We start from the raw sequence: 10,601 nt of genomic DNA, 5'->3' as shown, positions 1-10,601 counted from the left end.
TAATAAGGATTTGAGAATAATTGATCTAAAAAAATATGAACACGTAGACAATTTAATACTATAAAAATAGTGAGATTAGTATTATTGATAGATCTTGTAAATCACATAGAAACTCACTGAATACCAACGTTAATAATAGTGACTTATATGAAGAGTAAACAAATTATAATTACATAAATGTTAATAATATTATTGGGACTTAATAATATTTGTCAGAGCAATTGGAATAATAGTTCGACCATCATCGTTAATAATAAAATACTATAATAGTAATTATATATGATTTTTTTTGAAGCATATAACATTAAACAGAAAGTTAAATGGAAATTACACGAGGGTATTTAATACCCCTATAGTCATTTAAAAGAATTTGATTGATGCACAGTGGGATTGCGCTATCCCAAATTGTAGTGGAGTAATTTCCTGTTTGGTTAGCATCCGCTGCGTAGTTTTCCAGTCCGTCTGCCGCTTGGTTTTCTTCTCGATATGTGTGTTGGATGTTGCATTCTGGTATTTGAGTCATTCGATGTTTTGTTTCTGCAATCATTTCTGAGATATTCCAAGGAGCATCTTTATTAGTTTTGATTAGGCGCATTAGATTTTCTGAGTCCGTTTCAAACAAAACTTTATGCCATTGTCTTTTCGTTGCCGTTCTTGTTTCTAGTACCGTTGCCCAAGTTTCAGCAGTGATGACATCCGTTATTCCTAGTGGCTGAGCAACGACCATCACAGTTTGAGCATTGGAATCCCTGCTAATCCTGGGTGTCCTCTAGCAGCTCCATCTGTATTGATCTTTATCCAGTCTGAGTCCGATCTGGTCCATCCGACGTCAATTGTTACTTTTGTGTTGGAGTTGTTCGCAGTACTTCTGGTAGGTGGTTCGCCTGGTAGAATTGGAGGGGTAATATTTTTGGCCCATTCAAATTCTTGGTGTTGTTGTATAGCTCTTGTTAAAATGTCCGCAGGCTGAGAGTCGTTTTTTCTGAAAACAAGCTCGTTTCGGGTTGTCCAAAGGGACCACATGAGATAGCAATAAGTAGTAATAATTGAAGGTGTGGCCGGATTTTGCAGAATCTGGGAGATTGTGGTTTGATTTGTGAAGTTAAGTAGCTGGTTATTTTCATTGAGCTGATTTGTTGTTATGTAATTAGACAAACTAATCCAAGCGTCCAAAGCCACTTGGCAGTGGATAAGCATGTGTTTTGATGTTTCTGGAGTGGTTTTACATCTTGGGAAAAGGTTGGAATTGGTGAGGTTGATGTGGTGTAAGAGAGATAATGTAGGAAGACCCTCGTTGATCGCTTTCCACAAGAAAAGCTGAATTTTAGGTGGACATGGTGAATTCCATATGAATTTGGTGTGTGGAAGAGGGTTTTGTTGTGTAAGATGATCGTGCTGAATTAGACTAATGTATCCAGAAGCAGTAGTGTACCTTCCTGATTTAGATAGAGGCCAAACTACTTTATCTGGGGAGTTGTTAATTGGAAGGTGGATATTGATTATATGTTGGATTGATGTAGGTGGGAGATTAAAGAGTTGATCATGTTTCCAGTTATGAGTGGAAGGGTCAATGATATCAGCCACTGTTTGAATAGGGTAACATTGGGCAGAATCAAGGTTTTGATAGTGAGGTATCCAGTTAGCTTGTATAGGTGTATTTAAACCGTTTCCTATGTGGTGAAAAATATTCTGCTTGAAAAAAGGTATGAGGGATGTCATTTGTTCCTATTGTGGATTGGAAGTAGTAGGTATTTGGATAGTATTCTGGAATATAGGTTGTTGCTTAAGGTATTTCTCTCTATAGAGTTTGGTGCAGATGGACGGCGGTTTATCGTGGATATTCTAGATTTTGTTCATAAACAAGGCTTTATTATGATGACTACTCTTCCTAATTCCTAGTCCACCTTGGTAAATCGGTCTGTATAACTTATTCCAACCCATAGGATGTAGTTTTTTAACGGAGGAATCATGACCCCAGAAAAAATTCCTTGTTATTTTATCAATCTGATTGTGGACATGTGTTGGGAAAATCTGTGTTTGCATAAGATGATTGGAAGTAGGAGTTAAAGAGGTTTTAATTAGTACTAACCTTCCAGCAGGAGTAAGACATTTTTTCATCCATCCCTGAGCTTTGCGCGCCAGCCTTTGAAGTAATGGTTCAAATATATGTCGAGAAGTTCGTCCATGCTTGAATTGAACTCCTAAATATATTGGTGGTGTTGATGTGGTTGGCATGTTGAAAAATTGGTGAAGGGACTGTATACGATGTGGTTCAAGTCTCGGGTGATGTATAATGTGGTTGGTTTTGCGGTATTAATGTGTTGTCCTGCATAAGAGCTATAGGCAAGAAGTATTTTTTGCAAATTGTTGTTACTTTCAGTGAATGCTCTGTAGGAGATGAGAAGATCGTCTGCATACATAAGGTGAAAGATCGGAGGAGCCTTTTGAGAAATTCGGAGTCCTTGTACCAACTTTTTGGCCTCTAATTTTCCCAAATTGGTTGATAAGATTTCTGCACAGATGATGAAAATATAGGAGGATATTGGATCTCCTTGTCTGATGCCTCTCGTTGGGGTGATGAAACCATGTGGTGTGCCATTGACGTTGACTGAGTAGCTAGGTTACTGTGGAGATACATAACATGATATAATCCACAAAAATGTTTGGGAATCCTAGTTTAGTGAAAGTTTCCTGATGAATTCCCAATCAAGGCCATCATAAGCTTTCTCAATATCTAATTTCAGAGCTATTTTTGGATTCTTGGTAATTGCCGAAGTTCTTATGTGATGGAATAGTTCTCTGCAATTACTATGTTATCATGAATGGACCTTTGAGGAACGAATGCACACTGATACAGACTGATTAAGAAAGGAAGAAGTGGTCTTATACTGTTGACTAGGATTTTTGATATGATTTTGTATGTGACGTTACATAAACTCATAGGTCTGAAGTGTGATGGTTTTGTTGGTGAGTCCACTTTTGGAATAAGAGTGATGTTTGTGTGGTTCATGAGAGGGTGAATATTTAAGGATCCAAAAAAACTGCGAACCATGTCAACTAACTGAATTTGTGTGGTTTCCCATAAAATCTTATCAAAATTACTTTTATATCCATTTGGACCGGGAGCGCTTTCTGAATTTATAGAGAACAATGCTTGTCTGATTTCTGTCGTGGTTACCTCCGCTGTCAGTTGTGCGCATTGATCTTGAGTCAACCTTGGGGTGATTTCCGCAAATAGCTCCTCATCAATTAATGTGGGGTGCGTCGTGTATTGGTTCGTGAAGTGATCCAAGATGATCTGAATTACCTGAGATTTTTATTCTACCCAATTGTTTTGGGGATCTTGTAGTTGTTGTATATTATTGCGGCTGCGGTGAATCGTTGCTTTTGTGTGGAAGAATGTTGTATTGTTATCTCCTGATTGAAGCCATTGTATTCTGGATCTTTGCTTCCAATAGGTTGCATGACATTGCAGCAGATTTAAATGTTGATTTCTAAGATCTTTTTCCTTTGATATCCAATACTCCATCTCAGCTCCATGTGTAGTACCACATTGATGTTGTGCCCATTGGATTTGAGCAGTTGATTTCTTTATAAGGTTTGGGAGGTGACCAAATGTTTCTTTATTCCAGTCCATAAGTACTTGCCCCGTGGTAATTAAATTCAGTTGAAGGTTTAGCGCTGGTTCTGAATCGTTTTGTTGAGATCATGCAGATTCGACTATTTGCTTGAGTTGCGGGTGATACAGCCACATATGTTCAAACTTGTAATTTTTCTGTCCTTGCCAGTCCATAATTTTGGTGTGTAAGAGAATGGGTGCGTGATCAGAAGCAATTCTGGGTAGATGAGTTACCGCTGCATGAGGATTGGCTGTACGCCATTGTGATGTTGCAATTGCTCTATCCAGTCTCTCCAAAATGTTGTTTTGTCCTTGTTGGTTGTTTGACCAAGTGAAAGGATCTCCTCGGAATCCCAGGTCGATGAAGCCCATTTGATCCATCATTATGAGGAATGGTTGTGTTTGACTATAGGTCACAAGTCTGCCTCCTTTTTTCTCCGATTGATTCATTATCTCATTAAAGTCACCAATGAGCATCCATGAAGCCGGGTTGTTATTGTCAGGAAAGATTAATGGGAAATTTTGCCATAAATCGATTCTCGCATCTGTTTGTGGAGGGCCGTAGATTCCTGTGCATAGCCATGGTTGTTCTTGATTAGATGGAGTGACTAGAGTCTGGATGTAACTTTGGCATTGTTGTAGAATACGAATGTTGATGTTGTTTTTACACATAAGGCATAGACCTCCTCGCCTTCCAGTTTTGGGTACTGTGGATTGGTTTTGGTAATGAAGGGTTTGGGCCAATCCCGACATATGCCTTTCATTTGCAAGAGTTTCTGAAAGGAATAAGATATCATGTTTGTGTAAGAAAATGATTCCTTTCATATGTTGAATTGTGATTGGGTTATTTACTCCTTGACAGTTCCAAGATAAAATATTCATTTTATTTTGGGTTTTGGTTTAATAAGGTCAGGAGAGAAGGAGATACTATAGAATTGAGTTGGGTTTTAATGGGCTTTAAAGAAAATTTAGAGTTATGAACGATTGTGGTTGGTGAGGGGAGGGTGTATACTGGTGGTAATTGGTAAATGGAATCGAATGGTACTGTCGAAAAAAGAGTCAGAGTTCGATTAGAGCAATCAAAGGAAAAAGACTAAAGTTCTCTATCCAACACTATCGAAAGAGAGGATAAACTCAGAGAAACTAATAGAAGATTATTAGAATCCTACTAAGAGATTCTAATACACTGCCAATAACCCTCTATTATTTAATACAACACTTATCTTTCTAATACACACCCAAAAGCACTCCGTGAAACCAGAGATGACTCGATTTATTTTACAGACTAACACTGGACTAACTTTATAAACTAGAAACTATTATAAGCAACCTACAGAGTGACTAAAAAGAAAAAACTGCAATTGACAGAGCCTGCAAAGGTTAGACTGAAACCAAAATAATTGTCAGCTGCTGATGAAACACATAAGAAGATTTCTTAGTCACAGAAAAATAAATAAGATATTTGTAAAAAGATATAGGTGGAGTTGCACCGGCCCAAGATATGTTGCCTCACTTCTGTGTACTTGATTGATAATTGATATGGATGGACTTTATCATACTTTAAATACTTGCATTGGTAACCTCAGAAGATGTTGTGGTTTCTGTTACTACTGCTGCTGCTATTGTTGTTGACCGATATGTCTAGAGTGAATGGTTTAACTGCTGTTGTTTTGTATCGTTTTGCAGGATTCAGTTAGGATGTCCATTGACGCAACTCCTCAACATCCATTCTTCTTGATATGTATGGCGCAGATGATGTCCCAATGCCTGACAATTGAAGATATGCCTACTGCTCGGGATTATCTCTCTTATGTCTAGGCCTAGCTATACTATTTGCAGAGATTGAAGACGCATCAGAGGCTAGCTCAAAATCCGCTTCAATATCTGAAGTTAGGAAGTTGACAGGGCTTTGTTGCGTCCGTTGTTGTTGAGAAGAAACCTCAGCTGGTTGTTGAATTGAATTGTGCATATTTATATTCTTTTCACCAGTACTTGCTGATCTGCTTCTTGCACTTCCCTGATCTGTGTGGTTTTGATTGTTTCTCATCCAAGCATATAAATTCGGAGCTAGAATCCATGAAAGAGTTGAAGCCCTCTTGATTGTAACCTCTATATGCCTGTTCTGCTCCAGAGAAAGAGAGTGCAGATTGTTCTTGACCTGAAGAGTTTGGAGATGGATGAATTCGGAGCTAGAAGCCATGAAAGAGCTGAAGCCCTCTTGATTGTAACCTCTATATGCCTGTTCTGCTCCAGAGAAAGAGAGTGCAGATTGTTCTTGACCTGAAGAGTTTGGAGATGGATGAACTTCAAGGCTCCAATCATTCCAATCAGGATCTGGTTCATCTATATTCACATTAAATCTCTCTTCTTCTGAGTAATTGTCTTCCGGTGAAGGTGGAGGAGCATGTAATATCTGGTGAGCTGCAAGTTGAACTGGTGGTGGTGATTGCCTTCTACGATGAGTGAGGAGATATATATCTATGCAATGTTGAGTTAGGTGACCCAATTTGTGGCAGTAGTTGCACAAAAGTCTCGGAAGTTCAAGGAATTGGAAAACAATCGAATTAACTTCGTCATCGGCATTACGAGCTCGGGTACCAAAAACTAAAGGTTGATAAAGATTAATTCTTAACTTGACATACATGTTGTTGTAACCAGAGTGAGATGTTATTGGATTGCTATAATCGATAAGCTCTCCTAGTATAGAGGTATTATTTCTGAGATGTATGTATTGGGTTTGTTCAGGAAGAAGATTATGCAATATGATTTCAAAGTTTTCACTATCTAGAGAGAAAGTTTCAGGGTTCAGATATGGGTTCCAAGGGTGTAACATGAAAATATCACCATAGATGACTCTAGTCCCCTGCTCAAGCACTCTTAACATTTCATGAAGAAACTCAAACTTAATGAGGTAATAGAACTGACTAAATTTGCTCACAGACAACCCACCTTCAATAAACCACCTATAACTGAAGGCACATCTAACATCAAAAGATTTTTTGTTTAGTCTGGTGAAAAAACCACCAACAAGCTTATGCTCCCAATTGTTAACATGATTATTAAAGAACCTAACACGACTTCCATCTCGCCAACGATTAGACATGGCAAACACAACAACTAGAACAACATAACATACAGGAACACACAAACAATCAAAAGAATAAGAGAAAACTACAAGCAGGGGAACTAGAGGAAAAACGATTATAAGGATGCATAAATCTGAACAGATTGAGTTCCATTTATAAGTGAGTGCACAAATTAATAGGAGAGGCATGATGATTACTATCCAGAAAAGCTGAGTTTTGGTAGAGTGTTTGAATAGGTAAGCGCAGTAAACTAGATTGAGTAAAAGAATGGATTTGGTAATGGTTACAGCAGCAGATAAAATCTAATTAGTTTATGGAGACGGTGAGGCTATAATACGATGCCACCTAGAGCTCTAAAATTGGAACCTGAATAATTTAAGATCCCTAATTGCAAGAAAAAGCTGAAGAGGTTTGATATAGAGCAGAAAAGTAGTACCTCGGAATTGGGTTATCAAATCCACCTTCAACAGATCGATAGAGGTAGAGATTTTTGACTCAGGTCCAACTTGTTTGCAAGATATTTGAAATGAATTGCAAGAAGGAGAAATCGAGAATCCTGGTCTTCCGGTTGAAAAAGCTTGAAGTGGGACATAAACGAACATCGATTCAAGTAGCAGCAACAACAAATCTTCAGTAAAACTTTTTTTTACCATTCAATTAGAAAATAAGACAATTGAGATTGAGGTGGGAGATAGACTTTATCGCCAAAAGCAGCAACATCAACAAATCTTCAGTAATATCTTCAAATTTACCATCCATACAATAAATCGATATGTATACACATCTGCGAAAATTCATGAGTTCTGGGGCCTGAGGATCGAAGATTAGCCAATTAGGGAAGATGAATTCATGGCTGATTTTTGGTATTGGCTATTAGGGTTTGCAGAAAAACCCCCTAAAATATCTAGTTTCAGGTGTAGAAGCGATTATAGATGATAATAATAGTAGTAATAATTTTAATAACTATTAGTTTTCTCCCGGCCAAATCTTTGTAAATTACTATTAGTTTTCTCTCTTAATAAAATCCTCCGTGACCCCTTTTCATTTTAATAATAAAAAATATATTAGCACTATATCAATTAGTATCACATTGAACTTAATTTAACTTAACTAATATTTCAATAAAGATATATAACGACAAAAATAATATTTATGATTAAATACGTATGGAAAATTATTAACACTTATCTACGGTTAAATTTTGAAAATTATTAACGCTTATCTACGCTTATCTACGGTTAAATTTTGTAAATTATTAACGCTTACCTACTTGTTACGTAGGTAGGCATTGTCAGGAGTATGGATGGGGAAAAACGATTTGCTAGTTTTTAAGGAATTGAGGAGACGACCATACGGAGGAGACTCCTCGAACCGAGCGAAATGTTAAACCTCAGACAGATGCACCGCTGCAAAGGGGGTGCTTTAGATTCGAGAGATCAATCTGTAGTACTCCGGCGTAAATCAAGACAATGACCATTCCAGAGTAAATTCAGTCACAAGAGAGGATGGGTTGATCTGTAGGAGGGAACTGGTAAATGTGTGGAATCAATAGTAATCAAAGATTGTGGGTGTGTGAATTCTGAATATGATAAGCTCTGAATGATTGAGATTGCTCAATTGAGAGTAGTTGCTCAATTAATGATTTGATGATCTCGTGTTGTCGATGAGACGTGAGATCGACGATACTGTTTATGTTGATCCTTCAATCATGATTCAGAGACTTATTTATATTGCTGGAATTTTAGACACCATGACCCCATGAAGTGTGACAGTTGATGGAATCAAGGAGTGGGGAAGTGGAGATCGTGTTTGAAACCAGTTGCTCAACGTGTGGAGACTTGGTCTATTTTCCACCCACTACCTCGTGAATTCCTTCAACTGACTGCACGACTTGCTCACATTTCATCGTGTGTTTGAACACACGTGCCGTAGACCGCCAGACCAAAACCCTGAGTGATATCCCCCCAAGTGACACGATTGACGTCTCGTGGTTTGTTAGTCAATTGATGACTTCGTGGTTTGATGGGACGATGAGTCCATGTAGTTGCTGAGTGTCGAACATGATGTTCTGAAGCTCATGAATTGAACATGTCATGAGACATAGGTATAATTCTTACGATGAAGTGAGCAAGTATTGCTCATTCGGTGGATCGTTGAATATTAATTGTTGAACATTAATTGTTGAACCAATATTCCTTAGTTTGAGCAAATATTTATCATCTGAGCAAGTGTTGCTATGTGATGAATTGTTGAATATTTGATCGTCTGAGCATGTGTTGCTCATCTGATGGATTATTGGCAGCGTACCAAAAATATGAATTAGAATACTGGTCGAACCGAGCATAATTAATAAAATTAATGACCATGAGGCAGTCGTAAAATTATTAAGGTTGGAATATGGAATGATGATCCTTGGATTCAGAAACCCTAATCAATTCATGGTTCGTCAGAAGTTTAACCATGGGACGAAGGAGGGAGCGACTACATGGGACCGTGGATCAACCATGTAGTGTCCATATGCTCACGTGAGAAAATACGAAGAACTCCTGAAGAGTTGACAATTTGTTGGTGGAAGAATGATTAAATGCTGGCTTAATCATTTATTCAAAAGTGCTCGTCTGAGCCTTAGGTGAGAAAACCTAATTAATTATGACGAGGCGAGGGACCAACTATGGAGTCATGAAACTGTCCCTGGGTTGTCATGTGACCGCCTAACGATCACTTCATGAAAATCCAAAGTGTTTGGAAGAGTTTTGTACCTAATACGAGCAATTGTGCAAATTAGGTCAAAACTGTGAAAATTGATGGGACCGGCTTCCGTGAGCCAAAGAGCCAATCTTGGTCGGTCAAGATAGCGTGCTCGTGTCCCCAAGGCGTCCGCGTCTCAATCCTGAGAATTTTGATATTCTCTGGCGTGCAATTGAGCATCCATTCGAGAAAATGTGCCAAAATTAGGGTTTCGACGAAACTGAGGAAAACACCATGAGATGATGAAAAATAATTATAAAATAAGGAATGAGGAGGCGTGTGACCGCTGTGGTCGAGGCATGCTCGGCCGGTCGTGACCAAGGTCCCGTGGTGCCTTTTCCTTAATTTTATAATATTTTGATGATTTTATGAAAATTCATGAATTTTGAGAAATTTGATGAATTTAGGGAGTTTCCATGAATTGAAGGAGTTTTCATGAGTTCATGGAAGCAAAATATTAAAATAATAAAACACGGGCGTGTGGGACCATGGAGGCATGGCCGGCCGGCTATGGACCGGTCCCACGAGTTTTTCATAATTTTTTAATATTTTTAGGTATTTTTGATGATTTGAGGGAATTTTTCCTAATTTGAGAGAAATACCATAAAATCAAGGAATTTGATGAATTCAAGGGAAAATAGGATAAATAATAATAAAATAATAAGCAAAGGGCGTGTGGGACCAGCTAGGACATGGCCGGCCGGCTAGTGGCCCGGTCCCACAAGTTTTCATAATTTTATTTTATTTTATTATTATATGATGATTTGTGCAAAAAATACCATGAAATCAAGGAGTTTTTCATGAAATTAAAGAAATAATAATAATAATAAAATAATAAGGAACCGTGGGGTGTGGGGCCGGTTGGGACCAAGACATGGTCGGTTGGCCAATGGTCACGCCCCACACTCCTTTCCTTAATTTTATATTATTTGTTATGGATTTATGGAAGTACCATGAAACCGAGGAGCTTCCTCGAGACGAAGGAGATTTGATCGGATGAGAGAATTTTTATCAAATCATGGAAAATAATAAAAATGTATTAAAAATATAAAACTGGCATGGAACTGAGCACGGCACAGTCGTTAGGTCGTGTGTCTGTGATCCCAGCACCTTGATCAATATTTTTAATTATTTATTATTTTCTTCCC

At 38.0% G+C, this 10,601-nt stretch overlaps 1 protein-coding gene across 2 annotated transcripts; it reads right to left on the bottom strand.

Moving 5' to 3' along the window:
* Positions 1 to 4,704: 4,704 nt before the first annotated feature.
* LOC113282696 lies at positions 4,705 to 7,639 on the bottom strand. 2 transcript variants are annotated; one of them, XM_026531743.1, is made up of 2 exons: positions 5,855 to 7,639; positions 4,705 to 5,732 (listed from the first exon to the last, which is right to left on the bottom strand). In XM_026531743.1, the coding sequence occupies exons 1-2, from the start codon at positions 6,891 to 6,893 to the stop codon at positions 5,602 to 5,604; spliced, it is 1,170 nt and encodes a 389-aa protein (XP_026387528.1). In that variant the 5' UTR covers positions 6,894 to 7,639; the 3' UTR covers positions 4,705 to 5,601. The 2 variants fall into 2 exon arrangements, with proteins under 2 accessions (XP_026387528.1, XP_026387529.1); XM_026531744.1 differs by having other exon boundaries at positions 4,705 to 6,040; positions 7,142 to 7,637.
* Between the last annotated feature and the right edge of the window lie 2,962 nt (positions 7,640 to 10,601).

This window comes from Papaver somniferum, chromosome 5 (genome assembly GCF_003573695.1).
Source record: "Papaver somniferum cultivar HN1 chromosome 5, ASM357369v1, whole genome shotgun sequence".
Classification (NCBI taxonomy): Eukaryota; Viridiplantae; Streptophyta; class Magnoliopsida; order Ranunculales; family Papaveraceae; genus Papaver; species Papaver somniferum.
Note: the sequence above shows the minus strand (reverse complement) of the source record. Positions and strands in the feature narration are given on the sequence as shown.